The sequence below is a fragment of the Lepidochelys kempii genome, chromosome 2 (assembly GCF_965140285.1).
Source record: "Lepidochelys kempii isolate rLepKem1 chromosome 2, rLepKem1.hap1, whole genome shotgun sequence".
Taxonomy (NCBI): Eukaryota; Metazoa; Chordata; order Testudines; family Cheloniidae; genus Lepidochelys; species Lepidochelys kempii.
The window spans coordinates 269,877,304-269,900,097 of NC_136381.1; the positions used below are offsets into that span (position 1 = coordinate 269,877,304).

At 56.0% G+C, this 22,794-nt stretch overlaps 1 protein-coding gene across 6 annotated transcripts; it reads right to left on the bottom strand.

Moving 5' to 3' along the window:
- Positions 1-706: 706 nt before the first annotated feature.
- Positions 707-19,643, bottom strand: LOC140905757 (uncharacterized). Of its 6 annotated transcripts, none has more exons than XM_073329177.2 (7): positions 19,529-19,643; positions 12,674-12,843; positions 11,216-11,349; positions 10,447-10,683; positions 9,924-10,037; positions 9,029-9,142; positions 707-8,719 (listed from the first exon to the last, which is right to left on the bottom strand). In XM_073329177.2, the coding sequence occupies exons 4-7, from the start codon at positions 10,547-10,549 to the stop codon at positions 6,210-6,212; spliced, it is 2,841 nt and encodes a 946-aa protein (XP_073185278.1). In that variant the 5' UTR covers positions 10,550-10,683; positions 11,216-11,349; positions 12,674-12,843; positions 19,529-19,643; the 3' UTR covers positions 707-6,209. The 6 variants fall into 6 exon arrangements, with proteins under 6 accessions (XP_073185278.1, XP_073185277.1, XP_073185280.1 ...); XM_073329176.2 differs by having other exon boundaries at positions 12,674-12,848; XM_073329179.2 differs by having other exon boundaries at positions 707-8,716; positions 12,674-12,878.
- Positions 19,644-22,794: the final 3,151 nt, after the last annotated feature.

The window sequence follows — 22,794 nt, forward strand, 5'->3', positions numbered from 1 at the left end:
TCACTGAATTAGGTCAATTAACCTGATAGGCTGATTGATGAGGGTGCCCCCCTGAGACAGAACAGACAGGGCTGGTATAAAGCCAGGAAGCAGGCAGCAGAAGAGAGCTGCAGGTGAAGTAGCCAATGGGAGCTGCGGAGCTGGTGCTCAGGGTGGGGGCAGCACACGGAGCCCCCCTGGCTGCCCTTGAGCCTAGTAGCCGCAGGGACATTCCAGCCGCTTCCAGGAGCTGCGCGGAGCCAGGACAGGTAGGGAGCCTGCCTTAGCCCTGCTGCACCACTGACTGGACTGACCAGAGCCACCAGGGTCCCTTTTCACCCAGGGGTTCCAGTTGAAAATCAAACTCCTGGCAACCCTAAGTGGCACGTGGGCTGGACCTGGCTGAAAGACTAATCAAAGGTATGAGAACTGGCAATGTGCTGGGCTGGGCAAAGCTACTACCTGTGGTATCTCGGGAAGCAGGGCTAGCAATCTTCTTAATAGCCTCCTAGGAACATCAGAATGGCCACACTGGGTCAGACCAAAGGCCCACCTTGCCCAGTGTCCTGTCTTCGACAGTGGCCAGTGCCAGGTGCCCCAGAGGGAATGAACAGAACAGGGAATCATCAAGTGAATCCATCCCGTCACTAGGGTTGCCAACTGTGTAATCACAGAAACCCAAATGCCCTTGCCCCACCCCTTCTCTGAGGCCCCACCCTGCACACTCCATCCGTTGCTCACTCTCCCCTACCCTCGCTTAATTTTAGCAGGCTGGGATAGGGAGTTGGTGTATAGCAGGGGGTGCAGTCTCTGGGCAGGGGCTTAGAGGTTCGGAGTGTGTGAGAAGGGCTCCGGACTGAGCCTGGGCCAGGGGGTTGGGGTGCAGGAGATGGTGCGGGATGCAAGCTCTGGGAGGGATTTTGGCTGCTGGAGCGGGCTCAGGGCTAGGGCAGGGGATTGGGGTGCAGAAGGGAGTTGGGGGTGCACGCTCCAGCTGAGAGGTGCTTACCTGGGACGGCTCCCGGTCGGCAGTGCAGCGGGGCTAAGGCAGGCTCCCTGCCTGCCCAGGCCCCACGCCGCTCCCAGAAGCGGCCAGCGTGTCTCTACAGCCCCTGGGGGTGGGGGCTCCACACTCTGCCTGCACCGCAAACACCACCCCTCCAGCTCCCATTGGCCACACTTTCCGCTCGGGGCACCGGCAGCACACAGAGACCCTCTGCCCCCTCCCCACAGGGGCCACAGAGATGTGCCAGCCACTTCCAGGAGTGGCGCAGAGCCAGGGCAGGCAAGAAACCTGCCTTAGCCCCGTTGCATCGCCAGACTTTTGGCAGCCTAAAAATCTCTTAGTTTGGAGTCAGTAGCCTCTGGGAGATAGGGCCCGATTCCAGGAGACTCCCGGTAAAACCGGGAGGGTTAGCAACCCTCCGACACCTGTTCGCAGCTTCTGGCACCATCTCTGCCCATTCTGGCTAATAGCCATTGATGGACCTATCATCCATGAATTTGTCTAGTTCTTTTTTGAACCCCGTTATAGTCTTGGCCTTCACAACATCCTCTGCAAGGAGTTCCACAGGTTGACTGTGTGTTGTGTGAAGAAATATTTCCTTGTATTTGTTTTAAATCTACCTAATAATTTCATTTGGTGACCCCCTAGTTCTTGTGTTGTGTTTCTCCACACCAGTGAAAATTTTATAGACCTCTAACATATCCCCCCTTAGTCGTCTCTTTTCCAAACTGAACAGTTCCAGTTTTATTAATCTCTCCTCATACAGAACCTGTTCCATCCCCCTCATCATTTGTGTTGATCTTCTCTGTTCCTTTTCCAATATCTCTTTTGAGATGGGGTGCCTATATTTGCCTGCAGTATTCAAGATGTGGACGTACCATGGATTTATATAGAGGCAATATGATATTTTCTGTCTTGTTACCTATCCCCTTCCTAATGGCTCCTAACATTGTTAACTTTTCTGACTGTTGCTGCACATTGAGCAGATGTGTTCAGAGAATACTACGTGGGGAGCAGTTGCAATTTCCAGTGAGGACCAGCAAACAGAACAGGAGTTATGCAGGTGTAAAACATGGGAAGAGAATAACTGAACGAGAGCCACCTGAGAGCAAGGGAGGTAGCAGCTTTGGAGCAAGCGCACTGCACCCCCGCCACCACACTGCACGCTAACCCTGCTGCATTTAGGAGGTAGCTAGGCTACTTTACAGCAGTGCAAGAGGCTGATCCACAGGGAGTTTGCAGCTCCCCCCTTTCCTTCCCCAGCCACGCCAATGCACCAGACTCGGCCACACTTTCAATCACTTAAACAGTGTCTCTGCCGAGCTGACTAGGACACGTTCATCCCAGCCCCAGGAGCAGCACTCAGCCAACCAGCCGTGCTTCTCCAGCCAACTGCAGAGCTTCAATCGCCCTGGGATAGTTCACTGTCCTGGCATCACCATGAACACTGCACGAGGAGGACGAGTGTTTGTTCACATCAAACAAGTCCCTACATGTTGTGTCTGAGGATCAGGTCAATGGGCCTAACGCTGCAGGGTGTCCAGGAGCTCCAACCTCCTTGCCCCACTGCTCGGAAAGACCCACAGATGCCAATACACAGAAGTTAAGCTGAGCACCGAGGAGAGCTAGGAGCTCTATGGACACCTGCCTCTCACAGGCCTCTGAACAGCCACCCAAGAGCAAAGGTTTGCAGTTACTGCTGGCCTGGCCTGAATTCAGCCTGGCAGCCTAGAAGCGAGAGGCTGCAACCCAATCCCCTCTGCCGCTGTGCCTTGTTCCCCAGCAGCCCCCGAACCCAGACAGGCATTTCCACAAACACAGAACTCACCTGCTGCCCCAAAGCTTTTATTTTAAATGAACATACTGGGCAGAAATAGACTCGCCAGGCATTAAAGACGGCAGGAGCGCGGGGCTGGGTTAACAGGGATGGTGACAGGGGCATTTCCCACCAGGGCCATGCCATGAACACACAGCAGCAGCACGAGATGGTGATGAGAGGGCTGCAGGTATGCAGCAGGTTTGACCTCATGCTAGCGAAATGGTCCCCAACCATGCTGAGCAACTGTGCCATCCCGCCCTATCCAGCAGCCTCCTGCCCCTCCCAGTCCCATCCAGCTGGCTGCCTAGTCAGGTGTGTTCTAAGCCAGGAGCCTGATCAGCGAGTAACGCTCAGTCCTTACCGCTCCTCCAGGCTCTGCCTGCCTACCTCAGTGGGGAAGCGCTGTGCTGACCCCCAAGGAACTGACATGCCACCTCCGGTCCATGGGCTCCCTGGCACATTGGAAACGCACACCTTGCGCAGTGGCAGACAATGGCAGCACATCAGGGCCTGTCGTGGGACAGGGCAGGCCTAGATTACCAACCACAGAGGGCTGAAACGCCCATTCCTACTGCTATAACCTAGTGAGTGCCCACGGCCTGCAGCAAGTACAAACACACACAGTTATCGTGGGTATTAGCATAGCACCAAGAGCCCTGGTGCAGGAAGAGTGCCCGCCCTGAAGAACTTCTTCTGAAGGCACAAGTCTGTGTCACGCCCAGCACTAACCAACATCCAGAGCAGGACGCGGTCCTCACCGGTGCGGCTCAGTGGCTGGGAACAAAGTGGCTCCATGCCCACAAGCAAGAGAAGAGCGGGGAGATGGCTGCAGGGACGGGGTGCGCACGGCTCTCAGCTTTTGCACAAATGTACTTTAAGGTGAAAGCACCCCAGTCCCCTACCAACTCATCCTGTTTGTGGGGTGTGTGCAGCCTTTCACTACCCACCACCTGGGGCAGTGACCCCTCCTTAGCACCGTGCTCCATGGGCCCTGCTGCACAGCGGTGCCTCTCTGGCATGCTGGGGGGACTTACAGATGCTAGACAAGAACGAAAGGAAGCAACACACGCTTGTTTGTTCCCATCCAAGTGCCCACTCTCACCCTAGCCAGCAGCTGCTGCTGGGAGGGGCCCCAAAGCTTCGGGAGATGTCAGCACTGAGACAGAGCGTGGTCAGGTAGCAAAACACAAGGAGAGAAAAGCCCCAGTGGGTTCCGTAGCCACCTCTTCCCCCAGCGCTCCTGGGGAGCTATGTAAGGTCAGTGCGGGAGAAAGGCGCTGGCCTAGCAGCCCTGTGAACCAGTCAGCAGATACGGCAGGGCCCTGCAAGCTTCACATGTACGCACGCACATCTCCCAACCCTGCCCCAGAAGATCACCTCTGGGGCTCAGGGGAGGCCAGGGCCAGTGGCCCATTCTGCCTGCGTGCTGGGACTGTCCAACAGGACCCAGGCTGGCAATGACTGGCAGGAACCGGTCTGAGATGGTCACACAAAGGGCTCCTTTCCCACAGCCTGTCCCAACCTCCTGCCCCAGCCCGTGGGAAAAGCAGAGCCCTGTGCTTGTGACAGCAGGGGCTGGTGCCCGGGCAGAGATGGCGCAGCACAGGCCCCACCTCACTGTCACTAAGTGAAGACGGGATTTGGTACCCCCTGCCCCAAGCAGCCCTGGCTTCTTCCTTCCCCTCATTCGACCCTGTTCAACCAGCCACGCCCACAGGCCAGGCTGTCCCCTCCCCACCTCTGCTCACTCATCTGCAGCTTCAGTCCCGCCCACACCCTGCAGCAGCAATCCACAGACAGGCAATGCCTTCGCTGCCAGCACAAGGGATCCTGGGGAGGCCTGAGAGCCAGACGTCCACTGCTGCCTGGGACTGCACAGCCCTGGGGTCGGCTTTGGGGGCAGCTGTCAGAGCCTGGCCCATTGCTGAGTGACCGACCTACCCAGGGGATACCCCCTTAGCTATAACAACCTGGGGACTGCTAGCTGCGTTTTCATGTAAGAGACTTACGAGAGGGTCACCACACGCGCTGTCACTTCTGCAGGCCAAGCTCAGCACACACACCAGGGGTCCCTCCATTCCCCCAAGCTCCCCGGGTGCCACCCTCCCTTCCCCCTCTAGTACAGGGGCTCCCTGCTGCAACCCACAGCCTCATGCTAGAGGCTCTGTGTGCCCCCCATTCTGCCCTCCACAATCTGCCTGGGGTTCTGTGTGTGCCCCAACCCCCACACAGTCCTCCCGCCATTAGTATTTCTTTTCTTCCTGAGACATACGTCATTCATGGTGTCGCCACATTCTTGCTGGGACGACGGGACGAGCGTAGCTGGGAGATCATGCTGGAACCTATTCATGGCTCTGTTCTCTGCCGTGGAGCTAGTTACACACCTGGCTGAGGCTGGGGGCTCAGCTAACCAGGTACCAGGGCTCCCCGTGTCGCCCGGCTGTCCCTTCCGGTTTTCAGCTCTGACCTGACGGGCAGCAGTGCTGCGTAGTTATCGTGTTACAGTTATCAACGCCATCGAGCGGAGCTCTGCCCCAGCACGCAGTCCTCCTCCACCAGGGCATCAGTGCCCAGCTTCTCCTTCCTGCTCCCCAGGAAGGGCACCTCATCCTCGTGGGGCCCCCACTGCTTTCAGACCAACCGCAGCCTTCTCTGGGGCTGGGGCTGGGCCTCCTGCCCCCCGACCCCCATGAAGTGCAGACACTCTGGGGGGAAGGCACGAAAATAAAAGGGACGCTGTAACTGTTTCTACAGGGGCTGGAGCTTGCAGCCCCAGGTGGCCTTTCACTTCCCTGCAGATGGCTCTGGGGGGGGATCCAGAGCCCAGCAATACCCTCGGTACAACTTACGCCCAGGCTAGCCAGGCTCCACCTCTGTTTGGATCACAGCTTCCAAGAGCCGCCCGCACCCCACGTTTAGCTCCAGGGAGGCCACAGCGTAGAGCTCCATGGGCCGTTCCCTCCCAGGGAGTCTCTTGCAGGGTTTGGGTTTCCCAGGACACTCGCCACAGGGTCCCAGGCCTGCCAGCTTGCTGCGCCCTCCCCTCGTTCTGCTCACAGCAGTACTTGGCGTCTCCTCGCACCCTGCAGCAGTGCGTGCTGATCAACCAGCCGGCTTGCCCGCTGTCAGGAGCTGTGCCCTCTCTGAAGTTCGGTGTGTGTAGAATGAAGTCAGATCTGGCTTCTGGCTGTAACGTTCCCCTGTCCGTGTCTGGTGTCGTGGGTGCGACAGCAGCACTGGTTAGCCCCACGTTCCCAGATCCAGTCACTGTACAGCTCGCCAACCAGGTGCACGCTCTACTCGCTCTGGCTCACACCGGGGGCGGGCGCTCTCGGGTTCGCTCACAGATCTTCCAAGCTCCTGCCACCCCCGCTGCACGGACACCACATCTCTGCTTGCTTGGCTTCAGGAGCTCCCTGCCGTGGGAGACGCAGTGGCCGAGGCCCCCTCTGCGGGCCAAGTGCACGTGGGGCCAGTCCCCACAGCGGCGCAGGGTGAAGGGGTGTCCGTGGGGGAAGCTTGCGTGGCACTGGGGGAAGCATACGGTCTCTGCTGGGAGTGCGTTCTGCGGTGAGTGAGGAGATTGGGCTTCTGGCTGAAGGTCTTCCCGCAGTCGGAGCAGCTATAGGGCCGCTCCCCGGTGTGGGTGCGGTAATGGGTCACCAGGTTGGGCTTCCAGCTGAAGCCCTTCCCGCACACGGTGCAGGCGAAGGGCCGCTCGCCAGTGTGCGTCCGCTGGTGCGTGAGGAGGTTGGGCTTCTGGCTGAAGCTCCTCCCACACTGGGTACACTGGAACGGCCGCTCTCCAGTGTGGGTCCGGAGGTGCGTGACCAGCGTGACCTTCTGCCGGAAGCATTTCCCACACTCCGGGCAGGCGTACGGCCGCTCCCCACCGGGCACTCGCTGGGGGAGCTGCAGGGCTATGTGCTCCTTGAAGGGTTTCCCACAGGGGGAGTGGGAACAGTACCTCTTCCCAGCGTGGGCCTCCATCAGATCCACGCTCAGCGGCCTTGCGGGAGGTCTCTCCCCTATGTGGACACGCTGGTGGATCTTCAGGGACATCTTGCCCTTGAAGCGTTTGGGGCACTGGGCACAGGCGAAGGGCCGCCGCCCCATATGGGTTCTCTGGTGGGCAAGGAGGTTGGGCTTCTGGCTGAAGCTCTTGCCGCACTGGGGGCAGGAGAAAGGCCGCTCACCCGTGTGGGTCCGGTAGTGAGTCACCAGGTTCCCCTTCTGGTTGAAGCGCCGCCCGCACTGGCTGCAGGCAAAGGGCCGCTCGCCCGTGTGGAGCCGCTGGTGTGTCATCAGGTTGGCTTTCAAGCCAAAGCTCTTCCCGCACACGTCACACCGATGGGGCCTGTCGCCCCCGTGGCTTTCCTGGTGCTTTGCCAGCTGGCTGTGCTGGCTGAAGCTCTGCCTGCACTCAGGGCACGTCCAGGCTGTCTCCCGCACCTGCGCATCCTGCTGGGCTGGCAGGGACAGCCGGGGCCTGAGGCCTTTCCCACGTTCAGGAAGCTGATACGGCTGCCATCCTGCATGGCTGCTCTGATGGGCAATGAGAGCCGGCCAAAAGCTAAAGCTGCTTCCGCAATGGTTACAGATGAAGGGCCGCTCTGCCCCGGGGGCTGCGTGCGCCGCATCACCAGGGCCCAGGCAGGGTTCCAGGTGTCTGAGGAGATGTTGGTTCAGGCTGAGGCCTCTCCCATACTGGGCGCTCTCACAGGGCCTCTCCCTGGCATGGCTGGGCTGGTGCTTCAGAAGAGCCGCCTGTGGGCAGCTTTCCCCACACTGCATGCACAGGAAGGGCTGCTCTGCTGAGGGGGTTTGCTGGGGCAGTGGGATATGCTGTTTCTGCGGGAAGCTGCTACCGCAGTCAGTGCACATACATGGTGCCTGGCTTCCGGGGATCTTCTGGGCTAGCACCGGCTGAGCAGGATTGCGCTGACTCTCCTGCTCAGCGCCTGCGGGCTGGAGCGGCATGGCGGGGGGACCGTGGAGTGGGATTGGCTCTGGATTCCCACAGGGTCTGGGCTGGCTCAGGCTGTGGGTTCTCTGGTGCGCTTTCAGGGACACCTTGTCCTTGAAGCACTTCTGGCACTCCCCACACGGGTAGGGTCGCACATCCGTGTGGGTGCTCTGGTGAGTCACCAGGTTGGTCTTCTGGGTGAAGCGCTTCCCGCACTGGGGGCAGGCGTAGGGCCGCTCCCCAGTGTGGGTCCTGTAGTGAGTCACCAGGTTGGTCTTCTGATTGAAGCTCTTCCCGCACTGGGCACAGCTGAAGGGCCGCTCGCCCGTGTGGGTCCGGTAGTGAGTCACCAAGTTGGGTTTCTGCGTGAAACTTTTCCCGCACTCGGGGCATACGAACGGCCGCTTTTCCTCATGGTCTCCCTGGCGTGCTGGGGACTTTGGCTTCCCCCCAAGCCCACCCCACAGCGGCGGCTTCTCCCCTGCGTGGGTTCTCTGGTGGGCAATGAGATTGGCCTTCTGGCTGAAGCTCTTCCCACACTGCGTGCAGGAGAAGGGCCGCTCCCCGGTGTGGATCCGCCGGTGAGTCAGGAGGTTGGGCTTCTGGCTGAAGCTCTTCCCGCAGTCTGGACACCTGTAGGGCTTCTCTCCTGTGTGGATTCTCTCATGCGTGATGAGGCTCTGCTTCTGGCGGAAGCGTTTTCCGCACTCAGCACACTGGAAAGGCCCAGCCCCTAGCTGGCATACGACGGCATCTGAACACTTGCTGAAGCCGGCTGATTCCTCCATCTTGATCCTGGTCTGGTTTCTCTGCTGACTCTTGGACACCAGCTGCCGACTGTGAAACGAGCCATCAGAAAGGTCACAGACCACAGGGGACAGCTCTAAGTCTGCAGCAAAGCTCTCAGAGTTCTCTTCCTGCTCCACTGTGTTCACACCCCCATGCTCTGCTGGATTGCAAAGAGAAAGTGAAGGCATTAACTCATGGGCTTTCCTTGCCATTCGTAAAACTCTACAGAAATGAGCAGCTCATAAGGCTGGACCCAGACTGTACCCAGCTGAGGCTGCACTGGCAGCCTGCAAGAACAGCAGAGGACGCAGCTAACTGGCATAAAGCAGAGCAGACTGCTGCTGTCCTCATCTTTGCTATGGAACTGCAGCCCCTTGAGACAACAGGTCCAGCAAACCACTCCCTGTGCTGATCTCAGCCTCCGCTGGAAGGGGAGCCCAGAGCAGAACAAATTGCTGCTCTCACTCACCTACGCAGGCACTTCCGGGGATCTTGCTCTCCTCCAGTTTCTGCTGAGCCTCGATATATCGCTCCTCCCATTGCTCAATATGGAATAAACCATCGGGCTTGAAAAATCCATAGCCTGGTTGAGGGGATAGAGGATGTCACCATGTATGGTTAGGCACATCCAGTGACAACACCACTGTGCTGGAGACGATGCATATGCTACTTCACAAATCATATAATTAACCTGAGTCCCAGGGGAACCTTTTTCTTTATTCTAAGCCTCTACTGCCAAATGTGGAATTAAAGATACCGGACAATACAATCAACACACCATCAAGCTCCCTGGCTAGCCCTCCTTTTCCTCTCCACTGTCCTGGGGGTGACTGGCAGACAGAGGAGAGCACATCTGGCCAGGAAAACAGTGAGCTTTCAACGTATCTTCCAAATGTTCATAAAAATACTTTGTTCTTTTTTGGTGTCTTTCAACCCAGACTCTCAAAGCCTGTAACATGTGTTAATGAATCACATCTCCAGCCTGTCTCCTGGGAGGAAAATCTGGATCACTAGCCATACTGTACTGAGGGAAAAACTGAGGTCCAGGAAGGTTAAGTGGCCTGACCCAAATTTGCACAGTGGGTCAGAGTGGCAGAGCTGGGATTAGAAACCGGGAGCCTAAACTTGTCCTTTGCCTTGTCCACTAATCCTCCCTGAACCGCTCAATCGAAAGGGAGGGGCGACAGCCAGATGTCATTTAGTACTGGTGCAAAACCACGATGGACGCGTCCCCTGAAACTCTAGCAAATTCTATTTAATCTGAACTAAGTGAGTAAAGACATGAAAGGATTACGCCAATGGCAGTTTCATCTGCTTCTCTCGACCTCGCGTGCTGCTAACTAGCTGTTGTGCTGAGCACTCACCTGCGCAGGGATCTGGCGGACGCTCTAAGCCACCAGAGACCAGCTGAACCCCAACACCTGGGGGTTCCCCTCGTTCAATCCGGAACAAGAGATCAGGTTTGAGAGCTGGGTGGCCTGGTTCGGGGGGGAAAATATTCCTGTTAGCAGGTGCTCGACCACTGCTGCCCGCACTGAAGTCAACAGGACCAGGGCCTTCAGCATCACACCGACTCTGGCCCCGCTGCACTGCTAGCTGGCGCTGGGTGGAGGGACATGGCTGTTTAGAGCACAGCTATGGTCAGACAGTGGAGAATAGAAAATGGCATAATCATACCCAGCACCTCTAGCGCCCATGGGGGCGGGGAGGAATAAGTCTCCACTGCCCACTCAACCGCCAGTGTGCCATGCAAGATGGACAGCAACAGGGCCAGGCTGGGGGTGGATTTTAGGAGGTGCCCTAAGAAAGTGGACCCAGGCCCTCCAAATAATTTCATGAGGGTCTCCAAAGAGGCTCAGATGGCAATGACTTTGGAGCAGCACTGACCTGGATTTGAATTGGTGGCGCCACGAGAAAAGGTTCCACAGCCCATCTCCAGTTCGCGGTGCCATCCGGCCCCCTCCTTTGATGGGTGCGACTCTTCAGACATGGCTACACCCAGCCGCAGGGCCAGCTGCCTTGTGTGGGGCTCTCAGACCCTGCAACAGGCAACACCTGAGCCTGCGCTCCACCAGGGGCCCAGCCTGATCGCTCTTCCCCGTGGAGCTGCTTGCACCGAGGCCCCTGAGGAGGGGAGGGAAGAATGAGGAGGGGGCAGGGTGCTCCTGCTGCCCCACCAACCAGCCATGTACATCACAAAGAGAGTGAGCCTCTCCAGCACCCCTCACGGTCACACCCAGAGCCACCCACTGCAGCCAGGGAGCAGCCCTCTGCCCTGCCAGGGAGGGCTGCAAAGTGAAGCCACTAGGAAGTCCAGAGCCTGGCTCCTGGCAGCCCCAGTACAGTTTCCCTCCGCTCCTGGCTCCCAGATCCTGCTGGGAGAGCACAGGCTGGTCTTGCTTCTCTTCTGAAAGAGAGAGTGAGGCGGGCAGTGAGTTTAGTGACACTGTCGTCTAGGGGCTGGAGGGAAGAGCTTTGTCCCATGCATCAGCAGTACCAGCTCTGGTTTCAGGAAGCAGACTCTTGCAAAGAGATTTGGAGGAGAAGGTAACAGCTCCTCAAACAGTGAGACAGCTGAGCCCCGCCCAAAGAGTTATTTTTACATCAGCACTCTCCAGCCCCTCACATGTTCCCCTTTTACTGCCTGGCATCTCACCTCTAACTTGTGCACCAGACACAGTCCTCACCCAGCGAGGTGACCAGCTCGCACAGCTCCCTCTGCCACTCCACTAACGCCGCCCACTTCACCGGGGAGAAACAGACCCTGCCGTCCTCAGACGTCACCGGCACCTGCAACAAGAAGCTGCCCCCACTTAGCACTGCTGCTGCAGCAGCACAGCCGTCACCCACCCCAGTCTACTGGGCAAGGCCATTGTGTGCTGGCCGAAACAGGAGAACAGGCTGGGTGTGCCAGGCACTCGTACCGGGCGACATGGCTGAGTACAATATTGGTGGCTGGCTGGTGGGACCACGGCTCCTGCCTACCTCACCGTGCAACAGGTGACATGACAGAGATCAGAAGGCTCTGTCTGGAGGAAGGAGCTTGGGATAGCTGGGGTGGGAATGGACAGGGGACACGCCCGTGAACAAACTGCTGACTGGCAGCATCGCACACGGGGGAGAAGCGGCTGGAGCAGGGGACTTGGCGTTCTACGCCCAGCTCTGCCACTGATTCACTGTGTGACCGTGCACAAGTCACTTCCTCTGCTGCGCCTCAGTTTCCCCATCCGTGAATCGGGGATACACCATATTCTGCCTCCCAGGAAAACAGTCAAGCTGTATTCCTTACTGTTGCTAAGGTCTCTAGCTAATGGAACCCAGAACCAAAGAGAAAGCTGGGCAACAGGAGAGGGGGCACAGAAGGATCCTGGACTCCCAGAAGGACAGTGACTCTCAGGAAAGGTGAGGAAACTGAGGCAGGCTCTTGCATGCAGTGGTTTGGTACTTCTCCATAGCTCTGTATATCCCTTGTGCTCTGGGTATGAGTGAGGTATGTGTAGTTCAGAAATACTTTTGCAATGTCTGTGTTACTTGCTTTAACTGTAACAAAGTCCCTCCAGGGTTAACCTGTAAACCAGAGTGCCCGGGCAGACAGAGCTTAAATACTGGGAAGCCTTAGGGAACAGCACTGGTCTTGGGGCCTAGGGCAACTGGCCCGCAGGGTTCCACACCTCCAGGAGGGGGTACCAGACGGGGTTGGTACCCCAGAAGCGTGCCAGGCATACGGACATGGTCTAGACACTGCTCAGGCTCAGCAGGGTGAACAGCCCATGGAATCCAAGTTCTCGGTCTATTACAGCAGCCCAGTTACTGTCCCCAAGGGGCAGGGAGCTCAGCCAGGAGTGTAAATGAGGGCACAAAATAACAAGAAATGGGGTGACACATTGTTAGGTCTCCAACTCCCCCAGACACCACCACAAAACCCTCACAGAGCAACAAGGAATCAAAGGCTGCCCCTGCCCACCATAGCACCATCTGCCTCTCTTCTGTGATGGGGGGAGGGGGAGGAAATAGAGATCAGAATTAACCCCTTCCTGTCCACAATGTGTGCGCACAAGAAAGCAAGCAGACAGGCAAGCCTGTGGCACCCTGCAGTCCCCCAGCTGCAGCCTACCTGGGCAGCACCCCCTGCAGGCACTTTCCCATCGGAGAGGACTCGGTGGAAGATGACGTGGATCCTGTGTGGAGGATGTGAGGACGAGATCCTGTCCCTTCACCTTTCACTAGGATTGGCAACTCGAATCGTCTCTTCTCACAGCTTCTTCGAGTGGCTGCTACAGATCCCTGCACTGACAGCAAGTAGCGCTAATAAACGGGGGCTGGGGACAGGAGAGAGGCACAACACAAAGGCTGAGAAGCTGCTCAGAGAGAGACTTGACCAACGCTTTCATCCCACCTCCCTCCAGCCATCTTAGGGAAAGAGTTCAGCTAAGCCCAGGCTCTGTATTGAATTCACAGAGCCCCTGTTATTGCAAACTTCCCCAGCCCGCTCAGCACTACTGGGACTTGTAGTCCATGCTGCCGAGAGGATGCTACCATACGTGAGTGCTGCCTAGCCTGCTTCACAGTACACAATGGGGGAGGGGAGAGAAAACTACAGTTCCCAGCAGCCTCTGGTACAGCTTAAAGATAGCCTGTCCCTCTCCAGTCAGTGATAACAGTGAAAGCAGGGTCCCTTTATCCCAGCCCACCAACTCAGCTAGACCCACAGCCCTGAAGGGTAGCACTGCAAGAAGCAGGAATGCAGACTGCAAATCGGCAGACCTGGATTTCCCCTCATCTCATCATTTGTTTCAAAATTCAGCAATTCCTGGCCTTAGTGCTATCCTGTGGCTGAGAGTTCTACAGGTGAATTATGCACCAATTACTTCCTTTAATGAGTTTTAAATGTGCTGCCTTTCAACGTCATTGAATGGCCCTTTTTGTTCGTGTAGTGCAGCCAGTGATAAATGAGAGCCCCTGATTCACGTGTCTATCCAGTCATTTCTTTGTCTCCTCCTCTCTACACTGAAATGTCCCAGTCTTTTCAATCTCTCCCAGCCTCAGCTCCACCTCTATCCCCTTCCTATCACTGCACTATCTTGTTTGAGAAAGGGGGACCAGCACAGAATGCAGGACTGGGGGAACAGGATGTACAGAATGGCAGCACTCCAGACAAGAGCCCCACCCCTCATCCGAAGCTGCCAGAAACCCTCCCTGATTCATACACTACAGCCCCCTGCCAAACCTTTACAAAGTAGCCATTGTTTGCGTGTGTTCCAACTCTGACTACCTAGCACATAAAGGGTTAAGTCTGATGTGCATGACAACTGCACTCAGCCCCTGAGTTTTGGAGGGGCTGGTTATCAGCTCCCCACTGAAGTCACGAGAGCTGCATGCCTCCCAGTGCCTGGCCCTGCACGCTGACAGAATGTCCCATTTCCAAAGCGCTTGACCATCATTAGCCTACCCAGTAACTTTCCCCAGGCTTTGCAGCTAGTGAGTATCAGAGATGGGACTCAGACTCAGGAGGTCCTGGCTTCTGGACCCATGCTTACCCTGCACTTTAACTGAACTGTTGTGTGCGCCCCGGATGTCCATAGTAATGAGGGAGGAATCTTTGATGGGTCTCAGTTACCTCCAATCTCCTCTCCAGTTATTTTTCTCCCTGGGCAGCAGAGGAGCCTTGCTGTAGCTAATCCTGGAGTGCTGTCACGAGTGCCTAGTGGGCAGAGCACCCGCTTTACATTGCAAACGCGGTTAGTTCCACTTTTCTGGGGCGGGAGCATTTACTGAACACTTGTTTTCTCTTCTACCTCTGTGTGTGGAGCTTTCTGCACTTTCATCTTCATCTGTGCCCAAATGCTCTGCTTTGAAGGGAAACGTTTACCCCAGGCTCATGCTGGAAGGACACAGCACCCTGCAGGAAAGCTACTCGCTGGGAAATGTTGCATAATCACAGATCAGAATCTGAGCTGAGAAAACAGGCTTTGAACTTCAGCGCCTTCAGATGCTTTAAAATCCATGTTCCTCCTGGTTCTCTAGAGCATTCAAGGAACAGGAGGGCACTACGGAGACCAACTAAGCTATGCAGCCTAGGGGTAGTGTCGGGGAAGAAGTCCCAGGCAAAGACTGGCAAGAAGTTTCATGCCAAGTGCCATCAGGCCGGTTAGACACTGGTGACTGGGAGTGGCTGAGGGACTTCCACACCCATCTCCTCTGCTGCACCCCCAGATGTATTGGGCCACAAATTCTAATAAAAGACCCCCACCACCACCACCTCTGCCAGCTCCATTAGTGCTGTGGCAGCTCTTGGTGAGTCTCTGAGCCTACTAGGCAGAACCATTCTCAGTACTCCTTAGAGGTTTGTAAGGTCAGGCTTGACAAAGCCCTGGCTGGGATGATTTAGTTGTGGATGGGTCCTGCTTTTGAGCAGGGGGTTGGACTAGATGACCTCCCGAGGTCCCTTCCAACCCTGATATTCTATGATTCTACTCGGCTGGTAAGAGAGGAAGCAGTTAAGGAAGCTCATTTGGAGCATGTTAAGTATCCTCACACCTTCTTGTCAACTGTCTAAATGGGCCATCTTGATTATCGCTGCAAAAGTTTTTTTTCTCCTGCTAATAATAGCTCATCTTAATTAATTAGCCTCTTACAGTTGGTATGGCTACTTCCACCTTTTCATGTTCTCTGTATGTGTATATCTTCTTACTATATGTTCCATTCTATGCATCCGATGAAGTGGGCTGTAGCCCACGAAAGCTCATGCTCAAATAAATTGGTTAGTCTCTAAGGTGCCACAAGTCCTCCTGTTCTTTTTTCATTTGGATCAGTGGTTCTCAACCTTTCCTGGCAACTGGAGTAGTGCACCAGACTAGGAGCCTGTGCTGATCTCACCCCGGTGAGGATCGGGGGTAACCGCAGGAGTTCCAGCAGCGTACAGTCAGCATGACAGCAGAATCAGGCACTCGGACCTCTGCGGCACAAAGAGAATCATGCCCCATTTACAGATGGGGAAACTGAGGCACAGGAAATTACTTGGCCAGCACTACTCAGGAAATCAGAGCAGAGCTGAGTTTGGAACCCAGGCATCCTGACTTCCAGTCCTCAGCTCTCGTCAGTAAGCCACACTCTCACCTGAAACAAGTGAGGCACTGCCCAGCCTACACTGGGAAGCCCTATGTGTGTATCCCAGTCCCATGAAGAAGCCAAAAGGAAGGGAAGAGGCCGAGCTTGCTCGAGGGGTCATTGGAGTGTGGAGAGGAAAACTGCACAGGAACTTTGCAACAAAACCAGAGAAATCCCTCCGCTGGCCCCTTGTTCTATTTACAAAGACAGCAGAGCTGGGCTCCTCGTGCTGCGGGGCCTCCTGACTGGCAAGCAGCCAGGGTCAGGTTTGGCTCAGGGAGGGAGATGACAGGGAGGCAGGACAGGATGGAGTCCAGCCTCCACATTAGCACTGCAGGAAACACAGAAGAGGAGAGACCCAGGGGCCACTGTACACCCTCTCTTCACTCCCACAGAACTACTGGGGAAGGACCACTCCTGACCCACCCATGACAGGTGAGACAAGCAATGGTGATCCTCAACCCACACACATAAAGACATACATGGAAACCATTGCTTTATCCACCCAGAAAGCACTATCATAGAATATCAGGGTTGGAAGGGACCTCAGGAGGTTATCTAGTCCAACCCCCTGCTCAAAGCAGGACCAATCCCCAATTAAATCATCCCAGCCAGGGCTTTGTCAAGCCTGACCTTAAAAGCTTCTAAGGAAGGACATTCCACCACCTCCCTAGGTAACGCATTCCAGTGTTTCACCACCCTCTTAGTGAAAAAGTTGTTCCTAATATCCAACCTAAATCTCCCCCACTGCAACTTGAGACCATTACTCCTCGTTCTGTCATCTGCTACCACTGAGAACAGTCTAGAGCCATCCTCTTTGGAACCCCCTTTCAGGTACTTGAAAGCAGCTATCAAATCCCCCCTCATTCTTCTCTTCCGCAGACTAAACAATCCCAGTTCCCTCAGCCTCTCCTCATAAGTCATGTGTTCCACTCCCCTAATCATTTTTGTTGCCCTCCGCTGGATGTTTTCCAATTTTTCCACATCCTTCTTGTAGTGTGGGGCCCAAAACTGGACACACATTTCCAAGGCATACATGTGACAGCCTCTTGATGTGGGGGTGTTGATGGGCCTTTCCATCCCACAGTGCCCAGAGCTAGTGCCCAATGCTGTGCTGGGGGCTGGGTGGGCACTTGAAGCGGGTGGGCGTAATAGCTGCCCTTCATTCAGGATAAATGTAAGAAACAATTAATTCCTTTATGGAATAAGATGGCTGAAACAATAGGAGCCACCACCCAAAACACAGGCCATATGCAAGGAGCTGAGCAAGGATGATGTAGCTGTGCATGCATGTGGAGAGAAGCAGCCAGAAACACCACAGAGGCACACAGAGAAGGCAGCAGGGAAGCACCAGAGACAGACAGAGAAGCATTTGTAGCATGAGCATAAGAGAAAGCTCTTGGGCAGAGTGCTAGCTGGAAAGGGGCTTAGAACCATGAGCAAAGAAGCTCTCTCCTATTGTTTGATTCCTGCTGTGTTCATGGAGACAGGACTTTGCATATTCTTGTAGATAAATAGGGTTGCATCAAAGAAATGCCTGATTCCATCATCAATTGCTCTTAACAGAAACAACCCACAAGTCCCCAGATATCAGCTAACCACTTAGGTCAAAAAGGGTGACACTGGGAAGCAGGCTTAGACCATCTGAGTAGAACTGGCTTTCAGCACTCTCTTGGTTTGCAGTTATTTACAAAGAAGTACTCAACGGTTTGGTTCTGCTCCCATTTCCCTGCTCTGCCCCCACATGATGGCTTCCAGGTCTCCCCAGCCACTGTGCTCCAGCAGAACCCCCTCTACGCACAGGGAGAGACTTCTTAGGCCATTGGATGGCTCCATTGATTGACACAGTTGAACCACAATGAGAACAACTAAACCCTTGAATCTACAAAGAGAAAGTGCACTTCCCCTCCCTATGCTACTGCCTGACACCCAAACTCATCCAGGCTTTAGCTCCGTCACCAATTTGAGTTGTTTCCATATTTCGTTAAGCATAGGGGGATGCTGGACAATGAGGGTTGATCCAAGCTGAAAGCGTCTGTCCTCAGGAGACTTGAACACAGGATGTGTTTTTCACAGAAGTCCCAGAGCAGTGAGACTGAGGATCTTTGCAATACAAGGCTGTATCTACTAGCAGTCACAGTCTGGCAGTCAGTGCAACTTTGAGGCTCCTTTAGCCCGTGCCCTGACTTCAAGTGAAACAGAACTATCACTGCAGGGAGCGAGTTGGACATACATATCAACAGAGCTGAGCTGAAAGCTTGTTCCCAGCTATTACCGTGATCTAAAGAGAGAATTTACTGCTGTTTTGCTACAGTCCTCCTCCATGGGCCATGGCACAATGGTCCCCTACAGTCCATTTACACAGCTAGTTTGTAATGTCCTAATGGGGTTCCCGTCCCTTCCCTTAGGACAGTGGTTCTCAACCAGGGGGATGCTTAGCCCTGGCGGTACACATAGGTCTTCCAGGAGGTACATCAACTCATCTAGAGATTTGCCTAGTTTTACAACAGGCTACATAAAAAGCACTAGCAAAGTCAGTACAAACTAAAATTTCATATGACTTACTTATACTGCTCTATATACTACACACTGAAATGTAAGTACATTATTTATATTCCAATTGATTTTATAACATTATGGTAAAAGTGAGAAAGTCAGCAATTTTTCAATAATAGTGTGCACTGACACTTCAGTATTTTTATGTCTGATTTTGTGAGCAAGTCGTTTTTAAGTGAGGTGAAACTTGGGGGTACGCAAGACAAATCAGACTCCTGAAAGGGGAACAGTAGTGTGGAAAGGTTGCGAACCACTGCCTTAGGAGATGGGTTTACATGCTTGTCACTGATACACTAGGAAGATTATCTTTGATATTTTACCCTTAATTTCCCTTTTCTCCATTCCAGCCCATGACTCCCAGTCACCTTCCCACCCTGGCAGCATCCTGAGTAATTCTTCTACCAGCGCAACTACTAACTCGCCTCATCACCAGGCATTTACAATGGATAAACCTAGTTTCAGCTGAGCCTCTCCCCACACCCGCCCCCTCCCCCCAGCCTAACCCTGCCCCCTGCCCCAGCCTCTCCCCACACCCGCTCCCTCCCCCTCCCCCCAGCCTAACCCTGCCCCAGCCTCTCCCCACACCCGCCCCCTCCCCCCAGCCTAACCCTGCCCCCTCCCCCCAGCCTCTCACCACACCTGCCCCCTCCCCCCAGCCTAACCCTGCCCCCTCCCCCAGGCTCTCCCCACACCCGCCCCCTCCCCCCAGCCTCTCCCCACACCCGCCTAACCCTGCCCCCTCCCCCCAGCCTCTCCCCACACCCGCCCCCTCCCCCCGCCTAACCCTGCCCCCTCCCCCCAGCCTCTCCCCACACCCGCCCCCTCCCCCCAGCCTCTCCCCACACCTGCCTAACCCTGCCCCCTCCCCCAGGCTCTCCCCACACCCGCCCCCTCCCCCCGCCTAACCCTGCCCCCTCCCCCCAGCCTCTCCCCACACCCGCCTAACCCTGCCCCCTCCCCCCAGCCTCTCCCCACACCCGCCCCCTCCCCCCGCCTAACCCTGCCCCCTCCCCCCAGCCTCTCCCCACACCCGCCCCCTCCCCCCAGCCTCTCCCCACACCTGCCTAACCCTGCCCCCTCCCCCAGGCTCTCCCCACACCCGCCCCCTCCCCCCGCCTAACCCTGCCCCCTTCCCCCAGCCTCTCCCCACACCCGCCCCCTCCCCCCGCCTAACCCTGCCCCCTCCCCCCAGCCTCTCCCCACACCCGCCTAACCCTGCCCCCTCCCCACACCTACCCCCAAATCCCCACGTGATCGCCAGACACCCCCCGCCAGTGCCTGCCCACGTCACGGCAGCGGCGCTTACGTCACCCTGTGACTCCATTTTGTGGCGGGAACACGTCATCGCGCATTGTTATGGCAACACAGTCCAACTCCCGCGCTAAGCCCTAGACCCGCATCACCGCGGCGACCGCCCATCCTCGCGGGTTGACGTCACATCGGAACGTAATGACGACACCACGCGCACGCGCGGACCCACTCACCTTCAGCCAGCTCCGCGGAGACGCGGCCGCTGAGCGCCGCCCCGCAAGGGATCACGGGAAAGATAGGAGCCAGAAATCTCGCGAGCACAGGCGTCCCCTCACGCACCGCGCGAGAACGGGCCCGCACGGTGTGATGGGAGATGTAGTTCCAGGAGGGGCAGGGCGCTCCCGGGAGCTGGGAGAGCCGAGGGGCCGCCGCGGCTTTCTGTAGACAGGAGCCTTGACTGAGATGGCCAGAGCGCCGCCCCACAGCACCATAGAGTCCGCCAGAGCGCCGCTCCCACGGCACCATAGAGACGTGTCCGCCAGAGCGCCGCTCCGATGATGCCACCATAGAGACGTGCCGGAGCGCCGCGCCTCCCTGGAGGCCCTGCAGCTGCAGCACCATAGAGACGAACCAGAGCGCCCTTCCCCCAGCACCATAGAGACGAACCAGAGCGCCTCCTCTGTAGGCTCGGGGAGCAGAGGCCTGAGGGGCCGAGGCCGCCGCGGAGCCCCAGTGGCCTGACTCCCCGCCCCTGCCCGGAGTTAGGGTTGCCGGTGCCTGGTTTTTCGCCGCAAAGTCCGGTTACCGGCGTAGCCGCGATCAGCCTCCCCGCCGAGCGATGGAGGGCCTCCACGGCGGCTGGGGGGGGGCCTCCACGGCGGCTGGGGGGGGGCCTCCACGGCGGCTGGGGGGGGGCTCTCACAGCCGGGGGCGGGGCGGGGGGGGCCCACAGTTTGGAGCCAGCGGAGAGGCCGCGGGCTGCCAGCTTTCTAATGGCACAAAACCAAACCCCCTTGCCCCGCCCCCTTCCCTGAGACCCCGCCCCCTTCCCTGAGACCCCGCCCCCCACTCACTTCGCCTCTCCCCCACCCTCGCCCACTTTAGACTGTCGGTGGGGTGCGGGAGGGGCGGAGGGCTCCAGCTGGGGTTGCGGTCTCTAGGGTGGGGGAGGGGGCTCTGGGCTTGGGGTATGGGCCCTGAGGTGGGGCCAGGGATGATGGGTTGGGGGGAGGGCTCCGGCTAGGGCTGTGGGCTGGAGAGGAGGAGTTCGGGTGCAGGAGGGGGCTCAGGGCTGGGGCTGAGGGGTTTGGAGTGCAGGAGGAGATGTGGGAGAGGGCTCAGGGCAGGGGCTTGGGGCACAGGAGGGGGTGCAGGGGGTGTGGGTGGTGCTTCCTTCAGGCAGCTCCCAGAAGTGGCCAGCATGTCTCTGCAGCCCCTAGGCACAGGGGTGTCCAGTGGCCTCCGCACGCTGCCCTCACCTGCAGGCAGAGCCACTGCAACTCCCATTGGCAGCAGTTCCCGGCCCCTCGGAGCTGCAGAGATGGCACTCGTGGCGGGGGCAGCACACTGAGACCTCCAACCCCCACCCCGCCCAGGGGCCTCGGAGACGTGTGTTATGATAGCACAGTTTGATTAATGACCACTAACTAATGTCTAATACCTATATATATACACACACACACCCCAAATGTTCTGCAGCTGCTGTATAGTTACCAGTCCTGAACATAGCTTGAGTCCGTGGCTTGATTTCACAGCTTCGGTTTGTAGCTTGTGGTGGCTAACTGGCCAGGAAAGCCAGGCACAAGGAAGGGCTGGGTCTCTGTTGGGCATGCACCGATGCCATTTGATGCTGGCAGCAGAACGTTACCCAAAATCTTCCATCTCACCCATCCTTTTTGTAGGCTTTAGTTTGAATCAAGAGTCTTGGTCTTGCTGGGTCATGCTGTCTCTGGGTTCTGTGTGATTGGTCACCTGTCAATTGCAGACCTGACTTTCAGCCTGGGACCTGACTTTGATCTTGTTTCAATTTCACCTTTGTTCTTTTCTTTTGGGGTGGACTCTTCTCACTTTGTTAGGGCTGTTGTCTGCATCTTCAGCCATTGGTATTTGCACTTAACTTTATCAGGACAGGCTGGGGCTGGAGGTTGATTCCATTATCCATGCATACCTCATTCACACATCTAAACTAAACTAATAAGGTTACAGCAGGGTTTACAAAATGGAGTGAGCATTTCAAAATGGAGTTTGAGTTACAATATGGAGTCTTATTAATAATAGTAATTAAAGAAAAGAAATAATTTCATTCTTCAGATCTACATTTGGCAACCGCTTCCAGGAGCCATGTGGAGCCAGGGAAATTAGGGAACCTGCCTTAGCCCCACTGCACCACCGACCAGACTTTTAATGGCAAGAGCTGCCAGGGTCCCTTTTTGACTGGGCATTCCAGTTGCAACTCGGATGCCTGGTGTGACGGGTTGGATCACAGAAACCCCTTGGCAGCTGCCAATTGATGTGCCAAGTTTACTGTTGCTCCTTCTTTCCTGCCCTGTCAGCTTAGGAATTCAGTGCCCTGCCTGGTTTGAGCCAGACCCGCTAGCCTGCTGCAAACCCAGACCCAGGTCTGAACCACATCCCCTAACAGCTGTTGGCTTAATTGAAAGCAGCTTGGGAAGTGTTCCTGTCTTTAACACTCAGATGCTCAACTCCCAATGGGGTCCAAACCCCAAATAAATCCATTTTACCCTGTATAAAGCTTATACAGGGTAAACTCATAAATTGTCCACCCTCTATAACACTGATAGAGAGATATGCACAGTCCCCCCTGCTCCCCCGCCAGGTATTAATATATACTGTACGTTAATAAGTAAAAAGTGATTTTATTAAATACAGAAAATAGGATTTAAGTGGTTCCAAGTAATAGCAGACAGAACAAAATGAATTATCAAGTGAAATAAAATAGAACATGCAAGTCTATGTCTAAGAAAACTGAATACAGATAAAACCTCACCCTTAGAGGAATTCCATTAAGCTTCCTTTTACAGACTAGTCTCCTTCTAGTCTGGGTCCAGAAAGCACTCACACCCCCTGTAGTTACTGTCCTTTGTTCCAGTTTCTTTCAGGTATCCTTGGGGTGGAGAAGCTATCTCTTTAGCCAGCTGAAGACAAAATGGAGGGGTCTCCCATGGGCTTAAATAGACTTTCTCTTGTGGGAGGAGACCCCCTCCCCTCTCCTATGCAAAGTCCAGCTGCAGGATGGAGTTTCGGAGTCACCTGGGCAAGTCATATGTCCATGCATGATTCAGTTTTTACAGGCAGCAGCCA